The 27,722-nt window shown below is 46.7% G+C and overlaps 1 protein-coding gene across 1 annotated transcript in view; it reads left to right on the top strand.

Annotated features, from left to right (window-relative positions):
- LOC122927335 (RAS protein activator like-3-like) overlaps positions 1–27,722 on the top strand; it is a 73,390-nt gene that overhangs the window by 2,831 nt on the left and 42,837 nt on the right. Inside the window, exons 3-4 of the mRNA XM_044279074.1 lie at positions 5,974–6,083; positions 22,899–22,977. Of these exons, the coding sequence (XP_044135009.1) occupies positions 5,974–6,083; positions 22,899–22,977 (189 nt within the window). The remainder of the gene's footprint in view (positions 1–5,973; positions 6,084–22,898; positions 22,978–27,722) is intronic.

Here is a 27,722-nt window from a genome sequence, read left to right as displayed (position 1 = left end):
TGACTTATGGACCCTAAGGTGGCATTGCATTAGAAACCGGCATGATTCTGTGCTGGAAATCACTGCATTGCTTCAGGAACACTTCCAGAAATAATTCTGTGTGAACACAGTTCATCATGCAATCCATAAATGCAAATTAAAGCTGTATCATGTAAAGAAGAAGCCAGGGGTGCACCACCAATGAGGCCAGATGAGGCGATCGCCTCAGGTAGTAGAGATGGCCTTGCGGTCCGCCCGGCGGTCGTTTCGCGGCAAACTTTCCTCGTTCGCTGTTCGCCGAACGGGCGAACATATGGCGATATTCGCGCCCGCCATATTCTTTTACATTGTGAAGAACTTTGACACATCCATCAGGTGGTACAGGACGGCCAATTGAGACGTTTCAGCATGTGGACATACCCCCTACCTTATAAATAAACCTGATCTGGCAGCCATTTTACATTCAGTCTTTTGCCAGTGTACGGAGAGGTTGCTTTGTGGAGCAGGGACAGACTGTTAGGGACACCAAACGCTAGCTAATAGGGCCACAAAAGTCATTTTAAGGACTGGTATAGGTGTGCTATCGATAGGTGTGACATATACTTAAAATATACTTTCTAACATAGAAAGTATATTATAGTGCATTTGTATTGTGCAGCAGTTGTGTGCTGTTTTGCTGCGATACTGCAGGTACACAGAGTGCCAAACGCTATTGTAACAAATAATTTCTACTGGTGTGATTTACCAGTTGCCCCCCCAAAAAAACTGATTGAAGCAGGGGTGTTATATACCAATAATATACTTTCTATATAGTGCATTTAGGTAGGGCAGCATTTGTCTGCGTTTTGCTGCGTTACCGCATCTACACAGAGTGAAAAACACTATTTAAAGTAATCATTTCTACTGGTGTGATATACCAGTTGCCCCCCCAAAACGCTGTGGATGACACTGTTAAGGGGGCAGGGGCCACTATTGAAAGGGCAGCTGCTGTGGAGGTCACTGTTAAAGGACCGGGCACTGTGGAGGTCACTGTTAAAGAGGCAGACACTGTGGAGGTCACTGTTAAGGGGGCATGGGCCACTATTGAAGGGGCAGCTGCTGTGGATGTCACTGTTAAAGGGACGGGCACTGTGGAGGTCATTGTCAAGGGGGCGGGCCCCTGAGGAGGTCTGAATCTCTGTTGGAATTGAGTTCATGAGCATCAGCACGTGTATGCAGTCTCCATTACCACAGCCACACATTACCACAGTCTGTCCTGTCCATTCTTTCTGTACTTCATGTCTCCTCATGAACTCCATTCCCACAAAGATTCAGATTAAACATCATATTAAAAACTGTATTCAGGATCATAATCACTGACAAGTAGAGCAGAGAGGAGGACGAGGCAGCTTTTTACCTCAGTGTTGTGAAGTAACTTGTCCTCCTGTGTGATTAGGACAGGTTTTGTGTCTACTAATAGGACAGCGGCCATTTTTTTTCTCCTAATCATTGTTCCCTAGTCAAAACGAGCCATTATAAATAATGAAAGGTATTTGGGAATATATGTATAATAAAGTAATATTTACGTATTTTCATTTTCTTAATTCCTGGAGAACCCCTTTAAGCAACATAATGGGACTAATTAAGAACTTCTACCCCATGCCTCCTTCTCCTCCTGCTGCCAGGGGACACCTTCACCACTATTACAACATTAACCTGAGCTCCAGAGTTATTGATGCAATAGAAAGGAAGAGGGGCGGTATGTCAACATATCTCACTGTATGTCTATACAGGGGAATATGTTGCTTCCAGTGGAGGCAAACATTGGGATTTCTCCTGACGTATACTTCCAGCAAGAGACTCAGAGCAATATGAACAGGTTTCATTTCAACAGCACAACTTTTATCTTACTGCAGTAGTATAAAGGTACCCATACACATACTAAAGTTGATCAAAACAGACAATTTCAACCAAAATGATAGTTCATAGGGAGAAATTTAACAATGGACGACCATTTTAGCCAACTAGTGACAAACCGTCATCAGGTGAAAAAAGTTGGCTGTGCATAAGATTTTGATTTAATAATCAGACTAAAGACCTTTTGTAACGGTCACGTACACACACACAGGGGGGAGGATAGTGACCACTGTGCTCCACCCTCACCCCTGGCCCTGCCTACTTGCCTCACAAGTCCTGATGACAGGGGACAACTGGACGGCAGTCCCTAACTTAGGATACGTGCCGGAAGGACAGACAAGACAAATAACGGATAGTGAACGGACCAGGTCAAAACCAAGAGGACAACGCAGTACAGAGGGATAAGCAAAGAAAGGTCAGGAGAAGCCAGGGTCATAAATACCAGAAGAGTCAAGAAGTACCAAAGGAGTCCGCAAAGAATAGTCAGGTGGAAGCCGAGGTCAATATACCAGGAAGGATGCGCAGTACAGGAGGAGCAGGCAAAGGATCGTCAGGGAACAGGATCAGGTAAGTACACAGGTATCCAACAACTGCCAGGAACCTAAATTAACAGGCAACCTGTGGCCAGCAGGCTGCCTGTATTTATAGTGGGGAGTGAGGGTCATGTGACGTGGCCAGCGTCACATGACCGACAGACCGACCAGTTGAGCAGCGAGTGATCAGCTCGGCGCTCAGGGCAGACCTAGGAGCAGGGAGCCTCCCAGCTAGCAAAGCCGCCCTGGGAACGAGGTCAAACACAGACTCTCGCTCCCGAAGCTAAGCAGCAGGTCTGCGGCTGATGGGAGACTGAGTGCGCCTTCGGCACGCCGTTACACCTTTCGTTCAAAGAAGATCATTTGTGGCAGAAAGCTGAGCTCTGACTAGTTGCTATATGCAAGAAAGACAGATTTCATTTTAGAGAGTTTTTCAAAATGGGGCCTAATAAGCCAATTTTCTTTCTGATGTACAGATATCTGCTGTAAAGCATATCTCTGGAATTGTTTCAGTGGCTCAGGCAAGATGGCTGCCCCCATTATGTAAAGAAAATAGAGTAAACATATCCTAAAGACAGATTAGAGGAAAAAAAACAGTTAGAACAACCTAGTTGAAGCATACATTTACACTTCCTTGGGGCTGATGTAGACAGCACTGTAATTTCTATAGAAATGAATGTAGTACCTGAGAGGAAACCTGGGGACCCTTAATTCTTAGGATTAATTGGGGTTCCAGCAGCCTGACCCTCCATTCCAATATTTATCACTTATCCCATGGGTAGGTGAAAAATGCCTTTTGTGAGACAGCCCCTTAAATTATAAGAAAATTCTAAATCCATAACCAAAAATAATAATATAATATAATTTTACCATGATCTGAAGAAGTACTTCAAGGTGATAAGCTTGGTCACATATTTGGTATAGTGATGGTCTCCCTACATTTTGCTATCTCCAGTGGTGGTCAAGCATGCATGTAATTTTCTCTTTATGAGAGTTGCTGGCTTGCCACTCTCTATTCCTCCCATAGACTGGAGCAGAGAAGTTTATATACATACAGTCAAATGTCACAGAGGATCCACCCCAGTTATGGCCAACTCCAAAAAGCAGCTCCCTATCTTGGCTCAACATAGTTAGAGGAAATGTGTGGGAACTTGCAGTTCCCCTTAATTTTAGGTGATGTGACTTGAAGCCAAAATCAACAGAGTATTTTTGTTTATCCACTCCTGGTTTTGGCCTAAAAAAAAACAAAAAAAAACGGAATGTTTGAGAGGTCTCGTAGGGAGTGACCCCATGCATGAAATCGCAGCACTATTTTACAGTTGCTGGCTTGGCTCTCTCCATAACTCCCATAGACTGGAGCAGAGAAGGCCATATACACTACGTGCAGAATTATTAGGCAAATGAGTATTTTGACCACATCATCCTCTTTATGCATGTTGTCTTACTCCAAGCTGTATAGGCTCGAAAGCCTACTACCAATTAAGCATATTAGGTGATGTGCATCTCTGTAATGAGAAGGGGTGTGGTCTAATGACATCAACACCCTATATCAGGTGTGCATAATTATTAGGCAACTTCCTTTCCTTTGGCAAAATGGGTCAAAAGAAGGACTTGACAGGCTCAGAAAAGGCAAAAATAGTGAGATATCTTGCAGAGGGATGCAGCACTCTTAAAATTGCAAAGCTTCTGAAGCGTGATCATCGAACAATCAAGCGTTTCATTCAAAATAGTCAACAGGGTCGCAAGAAGCGTGTGGAAAAACCAAGGCGCAAAATAACTGCCCATGAACTGAGAAAAGTCAAGCGTGCAGCTGCCAAGATGCCACTTGCCACCAGTTTGGCCATATTTCAGAGCTGCAACATCACTGGAGTGCCCAAAAGCACAAGGTGTGCAATACTCAGAGACATGGCCAAGGTAAGAAAGGCTGAAAGACGACCACCACTGAACAAGACACACAAGCTAAAAACGTCAAGACTGGGCCAAGAAATATCTCAAGACTGATTTTTCTAAGGTTTTATGGACTGATGAAATGAGAGTGAGTCTTGATGGGCCAGATGGCTGGATTGGTAAAGGGCAGAGAGCTCCAGTCCGACTCAGACGCCAGCAAGGTGGAGGTGGAGTACTGGTTTGGGCTGGTATCATCAAAGATAATTGATTTGGGTTGAGGATGGAGTCAAGCTCAACTCCCAGTCCTACTGCCAGTTTCTGGAAGACACCTTCTTCAAGCAGTGGTACAGGAAGAAGTCTGCAAGGTAAGAAAAACATGATTTTCATGCAGGACAATGCTCCATCACACGCGTCCAAGTACTCCACAACGTGGCTGGCAAGAAAGGGTATAAAAGAAGAAAATCTAATGACATGGCCTCCTTGTTCACCTGATCTGAACCCCATTGAGAACCTGTGGTCCATCATCAAATGTGAGATTTACAAGGAGGGAAAACAGTACACCTCTCTGAACAGTGTCTGGGAGGCTGTGGTTGCTGCTGCACGCAATGTTGATGGTGAACAGATCAAAAGACTGACAGAATCCATGGATGGCAGGCTTTTGAGTGTCCTTGCAAAGAAAGGTGGCTATATTGGTCACTGATTTGTTTTTGTTTTGTTTTTGAATGTCAGAAATGTATATTTGTGAATGTTGAGATGTTATATTGGTTTCACTGGTAAAAATAAATAATTGAAATGGGTATATATTTGTTTTTTGTTAAGTTGCCTAATAATTATGCACAGTAATAGTCACCTGCACACACAGATATCCCCCTAAAATAGCTAAAACTAAAAACAAACTAAAAACTACTTCCAAAAATATTCAGCTTTGATATTAATGAGTTTTTTGGGTTCATTGAGAACATGGTTGTTGTTCAATAATAAAATTAATCCTCAAAAATACAACTTGCCTAATAATTCTGCACTCCCTGTACATACAGTACATGACCACCTTTCCTATATGTAGCTGTCATAATTGTCTGGTGAACTCTGCTTTCCAGAAGTCTCCACAATTCTCTTGTGGCCCTGATTAATCCTATTAATTAGGCACATGGAACAGGCCATCCATTTGCAACAACACCTTTTACAAATGTCACAGAGGATGTGCCCCAGTTATGACCAGCTCCATAATTCAGGGTGGAGAGCATCTACAAAAAGCAGCTCCCTATCTTGACTCAACACAGAGGAAATATATGGGCACTTGGGCCAGTTTCCCTTGATTTTAGGTGCTGTGTCTTGAAGCCAAAATAAACAGCGTACTTTTTTATAATCCACTCCTGGTTTTGGCTTCAAAAACTCCACTCCCCCCAAAAAAACCTGAATGAGTAGGAGCCCTCATACAGAGTGACTCCATGCATGGGATTGCAGCACTATTTTGCAGTAAGAAGTTCAGTAACTGCTCAGAAAACCAGGTCTGTGATATCAGAAGAGCCCATCAATGTGATTGGCACTTTAAGGGTTGCTGGGTAACTAATAACCAACAGATAGTTTAGCTGAGAATGGGCTGTGTACTGTATATGAATGTGTATGGTTGGCATGAAATAATCCCAACCCCACTAAACATCTCCTGTCTATTTTTCAGAGCTACCACCTATATCTATTCCTACCACAACACCTCAAGTTCCTGTCTGGGATGTATCAAGCTGCTCCCTTGTGGATGGACGTATTCTGCTGTCCAAAGGAGAGGAACAGGTAGTACTTATTCATAAACCATCAGTTCCATCACCAGTGATCCTCACTTTTATCATTTCTCACGACAATTGCTTACTTGCATGGGATGTGTTAAAACTGTTGTGATGGTTCATGTTTTCGACAGCGCATGCAGAAGAATGTGTTGTAGAAATATTAATATTAGAAATCCGCTTGCATCAGGCTTTGTGTAAGGAAAGGTAAAAATCCCTCAACCGCAGTCAGACAAAGGTGTTACCATCTTGAGTTCATCTGAGCAACTCCCCCTCCTCCACAGTCTGCTCACCTTTTATTTAGTCACAGTAACGATAGAAAGGGGCTGGCCCATCACCTGACCACTTACTTCATGTAACAAGGATACAGGAAAATGAGAAAGTTCAGGTACTTGTCAAAGGACAGGAGAGGGCATCAACGTGGCTGGACACGCACCCCATCCCTGTATAAGGAAAAATGAATCATGTCCATTTTCTGATCAGCCAGATGGCCGCCCATCCCCCATCACTGTCAGCAAGGATCCCATTCAATACTGCTCAAAGTGACCAGTATCTAGTAAAGATCATTCTACTGGTTCTTATAGGTTTGAGATTATCTGCGAGACATTGCTACGGCTATTGTCAGTATACGGTACTGTCATGGAACCATGAACCAGACGTACAACAAGAGATAAGTGGGAATAAGAAGGCTTTATTGAAAATCAAGCTGTAAGCAAAAGTCCAAACGGATGGCTAAACCGAAGCAGGGTCTTGCGTAGCCAGAGGTCAGGAACCAGAAGGGTAGTCAGACGAAGCCAGGATCAGGAACCAGCGGGGTAGTCAGACGAAGCCAGGATCAGGAACCAGCGGGGTAGTCAGACGAGGCCAGGATCAGGAACCAGAAGCAGCAGCAGTCTTGGAAGCATGTGAACACAGGAGGACCAAGCAAGGAACTGAAGCCACAGACCTCCTATATATATGAGCTAGGCATCCAGCTCCTCCCAGTGGGAAGGAGAAGCCGCAGGGTGGGAGGCTACAAGAAACCCAGAAACCAAGATGGCCGCCAGCACATGTCAAACGAAGGAGAACAGCAAGAAGGTAAGACCATGACAGTACCTCCCCCTCAAGGGCCCCTCCTCCGCGGAGTAAGGAACGGTTTCTGAGGGAAGCGTGCGTGGAAGGCTCGGAGCAAAGCAGGAACATGGACATCTGCGGAGGGAACCCAGGAACGCTCCTCTGGACCATAACCACGCCAATGGACCAAAAACTGCAACCGACCGCGGACCAGGCGTGAGTCCAGGATATTGCTCACCTCATATTCCTCACGATTGCCCACTTGGACCGGACGGGGCCGAGGAACCGAGGAAGTGAAACGATTACACACCAATGGCTTCAACAGGGAGACATGAAACACGTTGGAGATCCGCATGCCAGGAGGAAGCGCAAGGGCATAGGCTACCGGGTTTACCCTGCGAAGCACTCGGAAGGGACCAACAAAGCGAGGCGCCAGCTTGGGAGTGGGCACTCGAAGGTTGAGGTTGCGGGTGTACAACCATACACGGTCTCCGACCTGGTAGGAAGGAGCGGGCGCTCGTCTGCGATCAGCCTGGAGTCTCTGGCGCTGCGCAGAGACCTCAAGGGACCTCTGGATCTGTACCCAAGAAGCACGTAGGACGGAAAGGTGATCCTCCACAGCCGGAATATCCTGGGGAGAGAATACCTCCGGTAACACGGCAGGTTGGAACCCATAATTGGCCATGAAGGGAGACGTCCCAGAGGAAGAGTTCACCGCCGTGTTCCTGGCAAACTCAGCCCAAGGCAGGAGGTCAACCCAATTGTCTTGGTGATCGGAGACATAGCAACGAAGGAATTGCTCCAAGGCCTGATTGGATCGTTCTGCGGCCCCATTGGACTGAGGGTGGTAGGCCGAGGAGAAAGAGAGATGAATCCCCAACTGGGAGCAAAAGACGCGCCAGAACCTGGACACAAACTGACTCCCCCGATCCGACACAATCTCCTTGGGCAAACCGTGCAACCGGAAGACCTCCCTGGCGAAAATCGTGGCCAACTCTTGTGCAGAGGGTAACTTCTTGAGAGGAACACAGTGGCACATTTTGGAAAACCGATCCACAATCATGAGAATGACCGTATGGCCTCGGGATGCAGGGAGGTCCACAATGAAATCCATCCCCAGGTGTGACCATGGGCGCTCCCCGGTGGCTATGGGTTGCAAAAGGCCCAACGGAAGGTGCCGAGGGGACTTACTCTGGGCACAAACGGAGCATGCCGCTACATATGCGGCGATGTCGGAACGTAGAGAAGGCCACCAGAACAGACGTGAAACAGCCCAGGACAGCTGATTCTTTCCAGGATGCCCCGCGGCCTTGGAGTTATGGTAGGTTCGCAACAACCGAGTGCGCAACTCCTCAGGCACAAAACATCTGCCGTTGGGTCTCCCAGAGGGAGCACCAGATTGAGCCGCCAAAATCTGCTCACCCAGGGGAGAGGTCAGACTGGTGCGAATGGCGGCCAGGATCTGATTCGAGATGTATGACCGAAGTCGTAATCGACTCCTCCCTGGACAGCTCGGAGTACTGCCGTGATAAGGCATCCGCTCTGATGTTCTTGGAACCGGGTAGGTAGGAGACCACGTAATTAAAACGTGACAAGAACAGAGCCCATCTGGCCTGACGTGGTGTCAATCTCTTGGCCTCAGAAAGGTAGGTCAGATTCTTGTGGTCCGTCAGGATGAGAACTGGAACCATCGAACCCTCGAGCAAGTGCCTCCATTCTTTAAGGGCCTGCACGATGGCCAATAACTCCCTGTCACCAATCTGATAGTTGCACTCCGCGGAAGACAGTTTCCGGGAGTAAAACCCACAAGGAAGCAGAGGGCCCTCTGGTGTTCTACGCTGAGACAGAAGGGCGCCTACTCCCGTCTCAGACGCGTCCACCTCGAGGACAAAGGGCAACCCAGGGTTGGGATGCGACAGAATCGGAGCCGACACAAAGGCGGACTTTAGAGCCTCAAAAGCTCGGATGGCCTCGAGCGGCCAGACCTGGAAATTACTGCCCTTCCTGGTCAGATCCATGAGAGGCTTGGCTAGCATAGAAAAGTCCCTGATGAACTTCCGATAATAATTGGCGAAGCCCAAAAAGCGCTGCAGGGCACGGAGACCACTGGGCTGGGGCCACTGTAAGACAGCCGAAACCTTCTCAGGATCCATGGAGAACCCCTCAGCGGAAATTATGTAACCTAAGAAGGTTACCTGGGATCGGTGAAATTCGCATTTCTCAAGCTTACCGAACAGCCTGTTCTCTCGTAACCGTTGCAACACTCGTCTGACATCCATAATGTGGGCCTCCATGGATTCAGAATATACCAAGATGTCATCCAAATAGACCACCACACACTGCTGCAACAGGTCACGGAAAACATCGTTGATGAATTCCTGGAAAACTGCGGGCGCATTGCACAACCCAAAGGGCATAACCAAGGATTCATAATGACCGGTCCTGGTGTTAAACGCGGTCTTCCACTCATCGCCCGCCTTGATCCTTACCAGGTTATATGCCGCCCTCAGGTCGAGTTTGGTAAAGACCGTGGCCCCTTTGAGGCGATCGAACAGCTCGGAAATCAAGGGTATCGGGTAAGCGTTCTTGATCGTGATGCGATTGAGACCCCTGTAATCGATGCAAGGCCTCAACTCACCGCCCTTCTTTTTCACAAAGAAAAATCCAGCCCCTGCCGGGGACGAGGATTTGCGAATGTGTCCGCGTGAAAGCGCCTCCCTCACGTACTCCTCCATGGCCTCATTCTCCGCTACCGACAGTGGATAGACTTTGCCACGAGGAGGAACGGCACCAGATTGTAACTCTATGGCACAATCGTATGGGCGGTGCGGAGGTAGGGCAACCGCGCGCACCTTATCGAATACATCCCGGTACTCTTCGTATTCAGGAGGCAACAGAGAGTCCGAGGAAGTACACAGCAACTTGACAGGCCCATGGATGCAACTAGCCCCACACTGCGGTGACCACGAGAGGATCTCGGCCGATCTCCAATCGAAAGTCGGATTATGCTTCTGGAGCCAGGGGTACCCCAAGACCACCGAGTAGTGTGGAGACGAAATCACCTGGAGACAGACCGACTCTCTGTGAACGGCACCAATGGCTATCCCCACTGGAAGGGTCTCATGAGTCACGTGTGGCGGCAGAAGGGGTCTGCCGTCTATCGCCTCAAGAGCCAGTGGGGAACCTCGAGGCTGCAGAGGAATGGAATTGGCAGCAGCGAACACACTATCAATGAACAAACCACCAGCACCAGAGTCCACCAACGCCTGGGTCGTCACCGAGCCCCCGACCCAGGAGAGGACAACAGTGATCAGTGGTTTGTCAACACGGGAAACCGGGGACGAGGAGACTCCACCCAAGATCTGCCCCCGACAGGATCTCAGGTGCGAGCGTTTCCCGGACGGTTCGGACATGCCAACCGAAAATGCCCACCGAGACCACAGTACATGCATCGGCCCTCGCGTCTCCGGAGTACCCTCTCCCCCTCGGACAGGCGAGCAAACCCCAGCTGCATGGGTTCACCCCCAGACAAGTCATCCCCAGGAGGCGTGGGAGGAGAGGGAGGCACGGGTGGGACAGCAAACGTAGGCGCCAATCTGTTAGAAGGCCTCCGCAGGCTCTCCTTAAAGGAAGGTCTCTCCCTGAGTCTGGTGTCAATCAAAATCAGGAAAGAAATAAGAGACTCGAGCTCCACTGGTAGGTCCTTAGCTGCAACCTCATCCTTCAAGGCATCCGAGAGACCATGAGAGAAAGCAGCGACCAGAGCCTCATTATTCCAGCCCACCTCTGCTGCCAGGGTACGAAACTCAATGGCGTATTCAGCTACGGATCGTGAACCCTGTCTGATGGACATAAGGAGCTTCGCAGCAGAGGCAGCACGAGCCGGCACATCGAATACCTTCCGAAGAGAAGCAACAAAACCGGAAAACTCGGCAACCACCGGATTGTTGTTCTCCCATAAAGGGCTGGCCCAGGCCAAGGCCTTGTCCGAGAGCAGCGAGATCAAGAAGCCCACCTTTGATCTCTCAGTAGGAAAGGCATGTGGCAGCAACTCGAAATAAATGCCCACCTGGTTAAGGAAACCTCGGCACTGAGTTGGCTCTCCCCCAAAGCGCTGTGGAAGGGGGGCAGAACCGGTCATACCCCGAGACACCGCAGGCGCAGCAACAGGTGTCGGGGTAGACTCTGGCGCAACAACCGGAGCGGCAGTAGGAGCGGGCCCAGGAGCGACAACCGACCCATCGGCAACGGAAGCGAAATGAGCCGTGCGTTCAAGCAGGGTTTGCAACGCCACAGCGAACCGACCCAACAGGTGATCCTGCTGATCAAGTCTGGCAATCAGCGTAGGTAGCGAGGATGGCCCTGTACCGTCAGAATTCATGGCTTGGTCCTAATGTCATGGAACCATGAACCAGACGTACAACAAGAGATAAGTGGGAATAAGAAGGCTTTATTGAAAATCAAGCTGTAAGCAAAAGTCCAAACGGATGGCTAAACCGAAGCAGGGTCTTGCGTAGCCAGAGGTCAGGAACCAGAAGGGTAGTCAGACGAAGCCAGGATCAGGAACCAGCGGGGTAGTCAGACGAAGCCAGGATCAGGAACCAGCGGGGTAGTCAGACGAGGCCAGGATCAGGAACCAGAAGCAGCAGCAGTCTTGGAAGCATGTGAACACAGGAGGACCAAGCAAGGAACTGAAGCCACAGACCTCCTATATATATGAGCTAGGCATCCAGCTCCTCCCAGTGGGAAGGAGAAGCTGCAGGGTGGGAGGCTACAAGAAACCCAGAAACCAAGATGGCCGCCAGCACATGTCAAACGAAGGAGAACAGCAAGAAGGTAAGACCATGACAGGTACGAGTATACCGACAAGGCAGATATGCATGTCTTAAAAGCAGATATGTATCCAGAAAGGGATAGCGAAGCCGCAGCAGAGGTATAATATGTATCTCTCGTTATGCAGACTTCACTTCTCTAATGTGTATAGACATTTGAAGGGAAGAAGCCCAGTGCATTGCACTTAGTGCTCACAAACCAGCAAACGCCGCCCTACACACTGAGAACACGTCTCCAAGCCCATGCGAAGGTTTTCATACTGACGGTTTTACCACTGGTCCCGATTCAACCCAAGTACCCTCTTCTAGAGCGTTCTTCGGTTAAATCCGACACAGGGAGACAGGTGACAATCTATAAAAACACACACACATCCTAAGATAAAATGTCTGCATAATAAAATTTCCACAACAAATGTGGTCAGTGTGCAATGTGGGCCTGGTGCGTGTTTAATGCTCATTAACCTTAAAGAAATTGACAGCAATGTAATATCTGTGTATGCTTTCTAGCCCTCGCTTGACATCTAATATTCCAGTTCTTCTGGTCCTCAAAAAATGTAACAGGATTTTAAAGGCTCCACGCTTTACTGTATGCCCTTCTACCACCCACTGTAACTGTTGCTGATTGATAACAGATGTGTTCTGTATGGACCTTAACCTAAAACTTGACAGTATCTGAAGTTTACAGGAGAACAGTCATTCAGCCGACAGATATTCCTAGGGAGAGGGTAATAAATGTGGAAAATTGAGTTATAATTTAATGTGCTGAATCCATCTTTCAAGCAAGCTTTGGGAGACCCATTAGTCACACACCAAAATTAATGGGTTCCTTTAACTTTTTCCAATGCTCAATCTGTAATACCCCAGAGTGGTATTACTATTCCTACACCCTGCTACTGTCTTTAATAAGCTACCAATAACGTCATCTCTGTATTTATGTCATGGTGGGGAGTGGGGGGAAACTCCCCACCGAACACTTAACAGAAATAAGAACAGAAACTAGGCCTAGAAACCAGGGAAAGGGAGCAGGGCACCTCCTACTGCCGCCCTAATCCTAGCCCTGACTCCTAACCGTATAAGCGGACCCAGATGGTAGGAGGGCTCATACACAGGAACCTCGGACCCTGAGTCGCCCTGATGATCCCTAGAAATATTGTCAGGAACTAGAGACGACCTGGTCATCCAAGATACGGGTGAACAGGGGTCTCCATCGGCTCCACCAGATGCAAGGAAAGGGGAAGACAGTGAAAAGAAACTGGATTGGCAGGTAAGAATACAGTGGCAAATAATACCCACTGGGCACACCACAACAACTGAATCCAGCACACCAGTAACTGCCTGGACCCCCATGCGGACAGGATGTGTGGCGGCCCCAGGCAGAGCTGCTCACTGTCTTGTTGTTCCCCCTCTGGGGAACACAGGGGAACACAGGAGCCCTCTCTGGGGAACACAGGAGCCCTCTTAACGAAGGCACAGACAAACAGGGGGATGTCTAGCATCCATGTAGGACTATACACACCATAGACAGACCAGACATGGAACAACAACTAGACATACAACACCAACCCTAAACATAACCCACACCACACATAGAATAGGGAAGGTAGGGGAGAAGACATAGAGGAGACATTGATGTCCCACAAGGTGGCCCTCAAGGACTGGTGTTAAAGATGTGTGAATTTTACTGTTAAAGATGTGTGAATTTTATTCTATGTTCTTGTATATCTAGGACTGTAATGAGTTAAACTTTTTCTTCTCCAAGTGCCTCCCTCCCACCCCTCTCTTTGTCTCAAGCAGGAGAGGGAGGGGGGAGGGGGGGGCAAAGTGCTGCGGGCAGTGTCTGATTTCTCACCTTTCTGCAGGTGTCCCATGGAGTGTGGTGGAATGTGTAAACCAATCATATGACTTGATGATATATGTTGTTCACTGCCTATAGAGAAGCACCTCTTTGAAGTGTCACATATGACGTATGCAGTAGTAGTGTTAGACTGTCCACCATTACAAAATGGAGAACCTTAGATGTTTACAATTAGCTTAACATTCCAAGGTGGTACCCACTGCGCAGATGTTGAGTGTTATCTCTGTTTCTCTTATGTATTTTTCCCTTTGACCAATGAATAGTTTGTGTCTCAGTGAGGACTGCCTTCTTCTGAAGATAAATATATGTCTACCTCATGTAATAAAGTTAGAGAGTAAGATTGCTTTGACCAACTTCTGTGTCAGTGTTCAGTCTTTCTACCACGCGTGGATATTAACCCCCTGAGGGTACATTGATTCGGAACACCAGAGTGTATCTTAAATGCCCTAATTAAGTGTGGCTTTAACACTGGGCAGATGGAACACTCAGGACAGGAGCATAGCTCCAGCACCAACAAAGGCTGGAGGACAACTAACCCCATGCTACCAGCAACAGGCTAAATAGCACCAAGTGACCACGACCAGCCAGGAACTTAACCCCAAAGGCACCAGACAGAGAAGGAACCAGGAGAAAGGAGCAAAGCAGACACATGCAGCATAAACAACACGTTGCCCCAGGCAACCAGCATGCATGGCTAACGTGTCACGGCAAACAACAACGAGACTGTGACACAGCCGTACCAATTTATTCCATGTCCTCCTACATTGTGCATTCCTAACCATTGCTATGTAACTGTTATTTGTTGTATTTCATGTAATGTGCCTGGTTGTCCAAAAGGTGGCAGCGTATATGGCACAGAGATCTTTAGATAGAATGGAACTTACCATTCCCTTCTCCCCCTTTTGGGCAGAAGTGGGATAGTCTTGCTTCCTACCAAGGGAGGGGCTACATGAAGTGTTTAGTCATTCTTAGGTGAGTCAAAGGGCTCTTTCACACCTGCGTTCTTTTCTTCCGGCATAGATTTCTGTCGTCGGGGCTCTATGCCGGAAGAATCCTGATCAGTTTTATCCTAATGCATTCTGAATGGAGTGAAATCCGTTCAGGATGCATCAGGATGTCTTCAGTTCCGGAACGGAACGTTTTTTGGCCGGAGAAAATACCGCAGCATGCTGCGCTTTTTGCTCCGGCCAAAAATCCTGAACACTTGCCGCAAGGCCGAATCCGGAATTAATGCCCATTGAAAGGCATTGATCCGGATCCGGCCTTAAGCTAAACGTCGTTTCGGCGCATTGCCGGATCCGACGTTTAGCTTTTTCTGAATGGTTACCATGGCTGCCAAGATGCTAAAGTCCTGGCAGCCATGGTAAAGTGTAGCGGGGAGCGGGGGAGCAGCATACTTACCGTCCGTGCGGCTCCCGGGGCGCTCCAGAGTGACGTCAGGGCGCCCCACGCGCATGGATGACGTGATCGCATGGCACGTCATCCATGCGCATGGGGCGCTCTGACGTCACTCTGGAGCGCCCCGGGAGCCGCGCGGACTGTAAGTATACCGCTCCCCCGCTCCCCACTACTACTATGGCAACCAGGACTTTAATAGCGTCCTGGCTGCCATAGTAACACTGAAAGCATTTTGAAGACGGATCCGTCTTCAAATGCTTTCAGCTTTCAGTACACTTGCGTTTTTCCGGATCCGGCGTGTAATTCCGGCAAGTGGAGTACACGCCGGATCCGGACAACGCAAGTGTGAAAGAGGCCTTAGTGGAGTCTAGTGTTGGAATCAGACGTGTCAAGATGTAGCATTGGAGGGAAGGTCCCCCTCCTTGCAACAGCAGAAGTCTTTTCAGAGGGAAGCATATCATAAAACACCCTGACGCCTTAAAGATTTACAGACATAGTGTCACGAGGGGGTCAACATCCAAAGGCACCCAACTTCAAAGGTACCAGAATCGCTACAGAGTCCAGCTACCAGACTAAAGCCAAGTTTAGCACAGCAGATATAGCGAATATAGAGATATAGCAGAATATCCCAGTTTGCCTGCAAGTTTATGCCAAAACCTGCTGGAACCAAGAGAAAGATTGTTTCTTGTACTGATGCAAGTGAGTCAGGTAAAGCTTTTGAACTTTATAAAGCCTAGACTCAACTTATTCTCCACCATTACTCTCCCCTCTATTGCTTCAGAGCCTAACACTGGGGAGCGACGGTATCCAGTGTAGGAAGGAAGAAGGGACCGTCATTGATGGACGGTATGTGTCACCGAGGTTCCTGACCTCGGTGAGGTAAGAGCCGTTTTTTCTCAAGTGTCAGTATTACAGATTGCAGTCTGACACTTCAGCTGTTTAGTATGGCTGTAAAGCTGATCCGGGACGACTTTTACTGGGAGTACTAAATGTAAATAATAGTGATACCGCGCTCTAGGACTAGGTTTAGTTAAATATTATAAAGAACGGCACTATTATTTACACCTAGAGCGTGGTATCACTATTATATACATTTAGTGTCTCCCCCAGTGCAGCAGATATTGCGGTTCTGCTGCGATACCGCTGCCACAGTACAGTGGAACACACAGAGCGCCATTGAAATAGTTTTATTATAGTTTTACTGGGAGTAGTCAAAAGTGCTGGATGGGTGACTACTCCCCACGTTCTAGGCTAGGTCTTGGCAGGCTTATAAAAGCAGTCAGCAGTATCAGGTGGTGTGGATTTACCTCCATCTGACAGTGAAGCTGTGGAGTCCTCTGTGCTGAAGGCTGAAGACTGCAAACAGGCGTGCAGGCCGCCTGGAAGCCTGCCAGTGAACTTTTCTGTGGCTGAGCATTCAGCCGGGTGTGAACCGACACCTAGGATTCCAGGTGAACATTGTTTTGTTTTGCTGTGTATGAACAAGCACCAAGACTGTTATGTTTTGCTGAGTGTGAATAAAACACTAAAGTTTGATTTACAACCTGGTTCCTTGCCTCTATACTGCATCCTCTAACCTGACTACCAGAGCAAATCCCCACACCATGTAGGAGCACCGTGACACACACAGACTATTAAGTCTGCACCACACCACTCGGAATTTCGGGGGGAGGGGGGGGGGGCGTGTTGCAAATCTGCTGCACTCTGAGCCCCAAGTCTACAAAACATTGGGGATGGTGCAGTGCATAATGAGTATGACTCTACTACTAAACGAGATAGACGAGGCGGCAAATCATAATGAGGTGGTTATTATGGGGGACTTCAACTACCCAGATATAGACTGGGAAACTGAAACTTGTATATCTCATAAAGGAAACAGGTTCTTGGCAATAACTAAAGACAATTACCTCTCCCAACTGGTTCAGGACCCGACTAGAGGGACGGCCATACTGGACTTAGTATTAACCAATAGGCCTGACAGAACAACAGACGTGCAGGTTGGGGGACACCTGGGAAATAGTGACCACAAAGTAATAACCTTCCAATTATCATTCAAAAGAGTGTTTCTACAGGGAGGAACAAAAATACCAAACTTCAAAAAAGCTAAATTTAGCCAACTAAGAGAGGCCATAGGCCTAACTAAATGGGATAAAGTCCTCACAAATAAAAATACAGCCACAAAATGGGATATCTTTAAAAGCATCCTAAAATCTCATTGTGAGAGGTACATACCGTATGGGAATAAAAGGTTAAGGAACAAAAAGAAACCAATGTGGATAAACAGAACTGTAAAGAAAGCAATAAATGACAAAAAGAAAGCATATAAAACACTAAAACAGGAGGGTAGCACGGAAGCACTGAAAAACTATAAGGAAAAAAATAGAACATGCAAAAAACAAATAAAAGCGGCCAAACTAGAGACCGAGAGATTAATTGCCAAAGAGAGTAAAACTAACCCTAAAATGTTCTTCAATTATATAAATGTTAAAAAGTATAAATCTGAAGGTGTCGGCCCGTTAAAGAGTAATGAGGGGGAAGTCGCAGAGAGCGACGAGGAGAAAGCAAAGCTGTTAAATATTTTTTTCTCCAATGTATTCACTGAGGAAAATAAACTGTCAGATGACATGCCGAATGTTGAAATAAATTCCCCATTAAAAGTGTCCTGTCTGACCCAGGAAGAAGTGCAACAGCGACTTAGAAAGATTAAAATAGACAAATCGCCAGGACCGGATGGCATACACCCCCGTATCCTAAGGGAATTAAGTAATGTCATAGCCAGACCCTTATTTCTGATATTTGCAGACTCTATACTGACAGGGAGTGTCCCACAGGATTGGCGCATGGCAAATGTGGTGCCAATATTCAAAAAGGGTCCAAAAACAGAGCCTGGAAACTATAGGCCGGTAAGTTTGACATCTGTTGTGGGTAAACTGTTTGAAGGTTTTCTGAGAGATGCTATGTTAGAGCATCTTAACGGAAATAAGCAAATAACGCCATATCAGCATGGCTTTGTGAGGGATCGATCATGTCAAACAAATTTAATCAGTTTCTATGAGGAGGTAAGTTCTAGACTTGACAGCGGCGAATCAATGGATGTGGTATATCTGGACTTCTCCAAGGCATTTGACACTGTACCACATAAAAGGTTAGTATATAAAATGAGAATGCTCGGACTGGGAGAAAACGTCTGTAAGTGGGTAAGTAACTGGCTCAGTGATAGAAAACAGAGGGTGGTTATTAATGGTAAATACTCAGATTGGGTCACTGTCACTAGTGGGGTACCTCAGGGATCAGTATTAGGCCCTATTCTCTTCAATATATTTATTAATGATCTTGTAGAAGGCTTGCATAGTAAAATATCAATTTTTGCAGATGACACTAAACTGTGTAAAGTAATTAACACTGAAGAGGACAGTATACTACTACAGAGGGATCTGGATAGACTGGAGGCTTGGGCAGAGAAGTGGCAGATGAGGTTTAACACTGACAAATGTAAAGTTATACACATGGGAAGGAATAATGCAAGTCACCCGTACTTATTAAATGCTAAAACACTCGGTAACACTGACATGGAAAAAGATCTAGGAATTTTAATAAACAGCAAACTAAGCTGCAAAAACCAGTGTCAGGCAGCTGCTGCCAAGGCCAATAAGATAATGGGTTGCATCAAAAGGGGCATAGATGCCCGTGATGAGAACATAGTCCTACCACTTTACAAATCATTAGTCAGACCACACATGGAGTACTGTGTACAGTTCTGGGCTCCAGTGAACAAAGCAGACATAGCAGAGCTGGAGAGGGTCCAGAGGAGGGCAACTAAAGTAATAACTGGAATGGGGCAACTACAGTACCCTGAAAGATTATCAAAATTAGGGTTATTCACTTTAGAAAAAAGACGACTGAGAGGAGATCTAATTAATATTTATAAATATATCAGGGGTCAGTACAGAGATCTATCCCGTCATCTATTTATTCCCAGGACGGTGACTGTGACGAGGGGGCATCCTCTGCGTCTGGAGGAAAGAAGGTTTGTACACAAACATAGAAGAGGATTCTTTACGGTAAGAGCAGTGAGACTATGGAACTCTCTGCCTGAGGAGGTGGTGATGGTGAGTACAATAAAGGAATTCAAAAGGGGCCTGGATGTATTTCTGGAGCGTAATAATATTACAGGCTATAGCTACTAGAGAGATATCGTTGATCCAGGGATTTATTCTGATTGCCTGATTGGAGTCGGGAAGGAATTTTTATTCCCCTAAAGTGAGGAAAATTGGCTTCTACCTCACAGGGGTTTTTTGCCTTCCTCTGGATCAACTTGCAGGATGACAGGCCGAACTGGATGGACAAATGTCTTTTTTCGCCCTTATGTACTATGTTACTATGTTACTATGTTACTGAAAACGGAAATATTTTTGAAGGAGCTATGATTTGTAGTATATGCAGTGCGCTGACCTGCAGGGTATTGCGATGTGAGGTCACGGTTAATGGGCAAACGAGGGTTACTCACAGTTTGTATGGAGTCCCTGGGCAGGCGTACAGCAGTGATAGAGAGGCTGGCACAGGGGTCCTCTGGGGCACACTTTGTATTTAGGGACCAAGCCTGATGGTGGATGAGGTGCCCTGGATGTTGCAGGTATTTAATGTGCCTAGAGCAAGGTCCCTTTAAATTTAATGACGCCAGTGCCTGTAACGGTGGCACACCGATTTCTAGCAGTAAAAAGTGAGGAACACAGTTTGTGGTAAACCAAACTTTTCTTTACTGGAAACAGTCCAACTTTATACAATTTGTTTTCAGTTCCACTTTGCAGCAGTAATAAATAGCAGGATTTACATAAATGGCAGATAATGTTCTTTGCAAGATACTCAGAGGATAAAATCAATGCTCACAGACCAGGCTGCACTACTCCTCAGATATCCTGGCTGTCTGTTTCCCAAGGCCCGTATGCCCTAATGCTGGCTTTTATCCTTGGTAGTAATCCTCCTCAGGTATATATCACTTGCTTTAGATTAATGATCCTTCTTCCCTTCAGCTTACTTGTCTAGCTGGAAACGATGGCTCTGCTTTGCTCTGGTTCGGGAACTGGGTTTCTCCGAGGAGGTAAATTCTTCTCTTGGGGTGAATCTTCTGAGCTAACTGAGGCTCAGGAACTTCAGGCAGGCTAGACTGCACTACTAGCCTCCTGGACTGCACTGCCCTTCCCTGTCTGGGCCTAACTATATACAGTACAGACCAAAAGTTTGGACACACCTTCTCATTCAAAGAGTTTTCTTTATTTTCATGACTATGAAAATTGTAGATTCACACTGAAGGCATCAAAACTATGAATTAACACATGTGGAATTATATACATAACAAAAAAGTGTGAAACAACTGAAAATATGTCATATTCTAGGTTCTTCAAAGTAGCCACCTTTTACTTTGATTACTGCTTTGCACACTCTTGGCATTCTCTTGATGAGCTTCAAGAGCTAGTCACCTGAAATGGTTTTCACTTCACAGGTGTGCCCTGTCAGGTTTAATAAGTGGGATTTCTTGCCTTATAAATGGCGTTGGGACCATCAGTTGCGTTGTGGAGAAGTCAGGTGGATACACAGCTGATAGTCCTACTGAATAGACTGTAAGAATTTGTATTACGGCAAGAAAAAAGCAGCTAAGTAAAGAAAAACGAGTGGCCATCATTACTTTAAGAAATGAAGGTCAGTCAGTCCGAAAAATTGGGAAAACTTTGAAAGTGTCCCCAAGTGCAGTCACAAAAACCATCAAGCACTACAAAGAAACTGGCTCACATGCGGACCGCCCCAGGAAAGGAGACCAAGAGTCACCTCTGCTGCTGAGGAGAAGTTCATCCAAGTGTCCAGCCTCAGAAATCCCAGGTTAACAGCAGCTCAGATTAGAGACCAGGTCAATGCCACACAGAGTTCTAGCAGCAGACACATCTCTAGAACAACTGTTAAGAGGAGACTGTGTGAATCCGGCCTTCATGGTAGAATATCTGCTAGGAAACCACTGCTAAGGACAGGCAACAAGCAGAAGAGACTTGTTTGGGCTAAAGAACACAAGGAATGGACATTAGACCAGTGGAAATCTGTGCTTTGGTCTGATGAGTCCAAATTTGAGATCTTTGGTTCCAACCACCGTGTCTTTGTGCGACGCAGAAAAGGTGAATGGGTGGACTCTACATGCCTTGTTCCCACCGTGAAGCATGGAGGAGGAGGTGTGATGGTGTGGGGGTGCTTTGCTGGTGACACTGTTGGGGATTTATTCAAAATTGAAGGCATACTGAACCAGCATGGCTACCACAGCATCTCGCAGCGGCATGCTATTCCATCCGGTTTGCGTTTACTTGGACCATCATTTATTTTTTCACCAGGACAATGACCCCAAACACACCTCCATGCTGTGTTAGGGCTATTTGACCATGAAGGAGAGTGATGGGGTGCTGCGCCAGATGACCTGGCCTCCACAGTCACCGGACCTGAACCCAATCGAGATGGTTTGGGGTAAGCTGGACCGCAGAGTGAAGGCAAAAGGGCCAACAAGTGCAAAGCATCTCTGGGAACTCCTTCAAGACTGTTGGAAGACCATTTCAGATGACTACCTCTTGAAGCTCATCAAGAGAATGCCAAGAGTGTGCGAAGCAGTAATCAAAGCAAAAGGTGGCTACTTTGAAGAACCTAGAATATGACATATTTTCAGTTGTTTCACACTTTTTTGTTATGTATATAATTCCACATGTGTTAATTCATAGTTTTGATGCCTTCAGTGTGAATCTACAATTTTCATAGTCATGAAAATAAAGAAAACTCTTTGAATGAGAAGGTGTGTCCAAACTTTTGGTCTGTACTGTATACTAAGGGCTCTCTAGCTCCCTCTAGTGTCTAGGAGGCTGAACTACATCCCAATAGGCCTGCTACCCAGATAACACAGGGAAATGAACATAGAACATCACATCAATACAATATTCATATTAACCCTTGTGTAGTGCCCACATTTACCTAGTGGGACACTACATATACATGCTAAATGGTTAAGTTTTTGTTTTTTTCAGAATTACTGTTATTACTGTGCCAGAATCCATCTAGGCTAGTATCTCCATGGCATTTGTGTGAAATTAGGTGCCCATACATAATAAATGAATGATGGCCAAACTACTGATTTTGGCTGTATTAGTAGACTACATAGTGTGAAATTAAAAGGGGTTACCAGACTCTACAGTCAGCTGTTGGAGATATGCCTCTGCCGAAGTGGTAGTTTCCAGCTACCTGCTGCAAAAACATTGTCAACCAAGTCTAGTGTGCATGTTAATAGGGGAATCGATAAGAACAGCTGTTGGCAAAATGAGCATTTTTGAGTAGTTTTAATGCTTGCTCTGGATTATTCCAACTCTTCAAATACATACTGATGGATAAACTAAGTTTTTTCTATACAGTTTTGAGCCCGTGTAAGTGAAGGCTTGAGATGTAGCCTTGGTGCTGAGATTTATGCAAGTGTACTCTTTTCTAAGATCTAAGGATGGGCCATCAATATTGTCATCCTGAAAGAAGCCATAATAGATTCATACTGTATATTATAACAGTTCATTTTTTACCACCTGATATTGGTTATAGAAGCATTTTGATACATGTGTCACATATCCCACAGGATCTCAGAAGTTATTAACTACAGAAGTCTTCTTTTTACTCCCAGGATGCTTTTCGTACCCGAAGCCGAGCAGGGAGTTGTGTGTCCAACAATGAACTAGCACAGATAGACAAGCTAGACACAGGTAAGACATATCATATGATGTATGATAAATTGCAGTGATGTAACTATAGGGAGTCGTAGTGGTCACAATTTTGACTGGTGCTCACAAGCCAAGGGGACCCACAGGCCCCCTCAACACACTATTTGTGTGATCTACTTTTTGACTTCCATCCATGTCTGGCATCCAAGGTATTGCAAATCTAAGCCACTGGAGTGGAGGAGACAGGGAAAGATTTATGATGTTGGACACCCCCCACTGTCGGAAAGAAGGTCATTAACCTTTTAATGCCAAAAGTTACAATTCTTCAATATATAGTCAAGGAAGGGAAGCTGTGGAGAAAAATGCAGATGGGCGGCTCCAGGAGTTACAGTGTTCTCGTAGCACATGTCTGCTGAGCTGTACAAGAGATTATACTAGAGTGGTGTAGGGGGTGTCAAGATGTATCCATTATCAGGCGTGCTCAACCTGCGGCCCTCCAGCTGTTGTAAAACTACAACTCCCACAATGCGCTGCTGTAGGCTGATAGCTGTAGGCTGTTCAGGCATGCTGGGAGTTGTAGTTTTGCAACAGCTGGAGGGCCGCAGGTTGAGCATGCCTGCATTAACTAATGTGAGGTCCATATCAGAACCTACAGCCCAAGCAGATTAAAATTGGATATGCATGCAGTGGCTTACACCAAGTGCATGCATAGAACTGCACAAAAAGCACGTTGTGGTGTAAGACCCATCAACGCAGCTAAACAGGTACAAACGGGCTGCAACTGGGGAGGATAAGGAGTTGTACAGACGCCCTTGAGCCGTTAGTTACAACCCTGATGAGTTGCATACAATTGCTTAGGGTTAGAGGTAAATTACAGGAGCGGGACTTCCGATGACATGCAGACAATAGGTGACTGCAGGATGACTGGTGAAGGGTTAACACTTTGAATTCGCCACTTCCTTCCTGCCGGAAGAGACTGATTACAGAAGACTCATCATGTTAATAGTGTTGTCTGGTTTCTAATGCTTGTAATGTACGTGTATCTCAGGAACACACACACCTAGCATGCAACCAGGCTCGGACTGGCCCACAGGGGTACAGGTGAATCCCCCGGTGGGCCCCTTAGCAAGGTGGGCCCCTAGTCTCCCACCCCCTGCACAAGTGGCACATAACACAGTAGACTTACTGCACTACATACATATATTCAATGTACAGCACCTCAACCAGCCTATGTTCATATAAAAAACTTGTTAGATTATTTATTATATTTGAATGTATCCGTACTGTGGGCCCCCAAAATAAATTTTACTGGTGGGCCCTAGGTATCCCAGTCTGACACTGCAAGCAACACTCACACCATCCTCAGTTTCTACATCTGCATACTCACCTAGTTTCACATTACTATAAAAAACACCATCTGACTAGTAAAATGATCAAGAAATTACATTAAAGCCCACATCACACTTACAGAGGTCCAGGAAGCTGAGATCTACTGTGCTGCATGACACCCAGGGGCAGACTGGCCATAGACTCTACAGATAATTTTTCCCAGTGCTCCGATGCCCACAGGGCCACCCAAGCCCTCCTCATGGCCGGTGGCCAGGTATATACTACGGGGAGAACTATAGGGGGCATTTATTAGAGAAAGTCCAGGCAATATGCTAAAGGTAGTACTGGCTTGGTGCTGTGGCCCACATCACCTCCAAAGCCCCTGCTCCATATCTTCATTAGAGACAATTGGGGGAGGACAGGACATGGCAGCGATTGATGGCCACCACAGGGGGAACAGCTTCCAGGGAGGTATTTGGTATTCTGTGCTGCACTGTGGTATTACTGGACCAGCCTATTTGTATTGACCCCATATACTTGTGGTGCCCCCTCACCTTTCTGGGAATTTAGATCCACTTAGAACATTGGGGCCACTTTTATTTTTTTATTTTTCCCAGGTCCATTTTAAGTTCCCAGTCTGCCCTTGATGGCACCTTATATAGACCTTCTATGGAGAGAACCCTGTGATTTTTTTACCCCTTGACAAAATGGTGTCTCTTCTGCAATGTCAAGCTGCACCCTAAAAGCATTGAGAGGCCCATATGGGCCCCTCTATGGCTTCTGCATATGACATATATCCTGAATACAGCAATATACATACTCCGCAAGAGTGGCATTTGAAGTACTTTTGTCTATGTACTACTAAGCTGTAGGCATACAATGTGCTGCCTTATGGTGATCTTCAAAAGTGTTATCACATAATTAAAGGGGTTGTTCAGCTCTAAACCCGGACATACCTCCATTTCCCCCCCCCCTGACTTGAGCATCGGAGCAGTACATACTCTGATGCTCTCCTTTGCCCTGCGTTAAATCGCTCAGGGCAAAGTGATTTTCAGGAGTTCCGGTGACATACCGGGCTCTTAATGGGGCTGCCAGGAAGCCCGGTGACGTCACCAGCACTGATGGGCAGGCTTTAGCGCTACCCTAGCCTGTAAAACGGCTAGAGCAGAGCTAAAGCACGCCCATGAGAGCCTGTGACGTCACCGAACATACTGCCGGGCGGAAGCTTCCTCCCGGCAGTGTGTTATTGTAAACAAAAGAGCCTTTGCCCTGTGCCCATCAGGTGGGCTGCCTGGGTGAAATTATGGGTATGAAAACCAGACATTGTATAGTACATGACAGTCTATTTCTAACAAAGCTAGAACCAGCCCTGTACCTCACATGGATCCAGAGTTCTCCTTATTCATTGCTCTGCTACATTTCTATCAAGCTAGCCGCTCAAGGGGAGTGTCCTTTCTGCTGCAGCTCAGGGGAAGTGGCTGTTCTGCTCTCAGAAAGTTGAAGGATGAAACTGAGCATGTGCGACCATCTCAGTGAGCCGGACACAGAAATAAACAGCAGGTGGTGCATTTTATTGAAGAAGCTGGCTTAGTAGCTATACAAATTTTTTTATTACATGCAATTACAAAAGTATTCAGATCAAGGTGCTGGTTTAAAAACTGCTGAATATTTTTCGTAGGCCAACTCCTTTACCATATTGCAGAGATTTTCTCCCCCAGAAGCAATGATTCTTCTGTAAAATACATAGTATGCAATGAAATATGGCACATGTTTTCCTCTGTCAAATACATGTGGTTTATGACAGAAACAAAACTTCAAACCACTTAAACCACTCAGAAGCATATTATGGTATGGTAGGGCCTCATAGACTGCTGTGACTATTAATATGACCATGTAAGTGAGCCCTAAGATACAGTAAGTAAATATAAAATTCCACCATTACATATATTGGAGATATATCATTTTGTATGATTTCATCTCTATGTGTGGTTGGGTGAGGCAGGACTCGCATGCTTTATGTGTGTGGTCAAGGGAAGCAGGACTCACAGTCATTGTCTATGTGTGAGTGGGGGAAGCAGGACTTACAGGTTTTCTCTATGTGTGGACGTGGGTTAGCAGGACTCACAGGCTTTGTACATGTGTGGGGAGGGAAAGCAGGACAAACAGACTTTCTTTATGTGTGTGAGCAGGGGAAGCAGGGCCACAGGTTTTGTCTATGTGTGGTCAGAGGAAGCAGAACTTACTGGCTCTTTCTATGTGTAGTCAAGGGAAACAGGACTCACAGGCTTTCTCTATGTGTGGGAAGCAGGACTCCCTGGCTCTCTCTGTGTGGTCAGGGAAAGAAGGACTCACTGTCTCCTCTATGTGTGGTCAGGGGAAGCAGGACTCACTGTCTCTCTCTATGTGTGGTCAGGGGAAGCAGGTGTCACGGCTGAGGATGGGGGAAACCCTCAGCCGTGTGCTGCCAGGTGTTGTTATGGCTGCTCGGCAAGGAGAACAGGATAGGGAGCAGGTCACCTCCTCACGCATCCCTAACCTGACCCTAACTCCTACCTGCATGCGCCGACCTTGATGGTAGGAGGACCCATGCGCAGGAACCTCGGAGCCCTGTCTTACCCTCCGCAGATCCCTGCGCTAGGAGCTGGGTAAGACGACCTACTCCTCCTAGGCACAGAGGAGCAGGAGTCTCAAAGGCCAAGTTGTTGGGAAAAGGGGGAACACAAACAGCTATACAGAAATGGCAGGCGAACAAGAAGTTCCACCAACCTGCCACAGCCTTGCTGACTGGATCCCTAAACAGACAGGAATCCAGAACCGTATGCTGCACCAAATACAAAGGAAAGTCCCAACAGAATATAACATACAACATAAACACACAGGCAAACTTAAACATAAACATAAACTTAGACCTATGACCACAGTGGTGGCTCTCACTGGCAGATAGCAACACAGGAGGCTGCTCCAGCTAGCAAGGCTGAAGCAACCTACTGAGCCATGCCAAAGGCCCAGGCTATATAGGCCAAGAAGCCACACCCAACGGAAGGACACACCCAGTGACATCACACACACACTGGGAAGGGAGTTAACCCTTCCAGCACCACAGAAGGGAAAACACCAAACTTAAAGGGGAAGTGTCCAACTAACGTAACACACTGTGGCTGTTGTCGCTGGCAACGACATGGGTGGCAACCCTGTCCTTGGAGTCAGCCCGAAGGCCGGGACAGTGCCACCACATGTACACAATACCACCAAACGTTGCCACGGGCAACCACAGTGAGGGGAAGGGTCAGTGCACACCACACATACTACACAGAGTGCACACAGACAAACAACAGTGCATAAATACACACGCACCTAACAGAAAGGTTGTTAGGTGCAACCGCATGCAACTGCAGCAAGCTGCCTAGCCACGCTCAGGCTGCTGCTGACACATACACATGAGACTACTGGTTGCCCGC

Source organism: Bufo gargarizans, chromosome 2 (genome assembly GCF_014858855.1).
Source record: "Bufo gargarizans isolate SCDJY-AF-19 chromosome 2, ASM1485885v1, whole genome shotgun sequence".
Classification (NCBI taxonomy): Eukaryota; Metazoa; Chordata; class Amphibia; order Anura; family Bufonidae; genus Bufo; species Bufo gargarizans.
The sequence above is the reverse complement of the archived record's forward strand: the minus strand, read 5'-3'. Positions and strand labels throughout refer to the sequence as shown.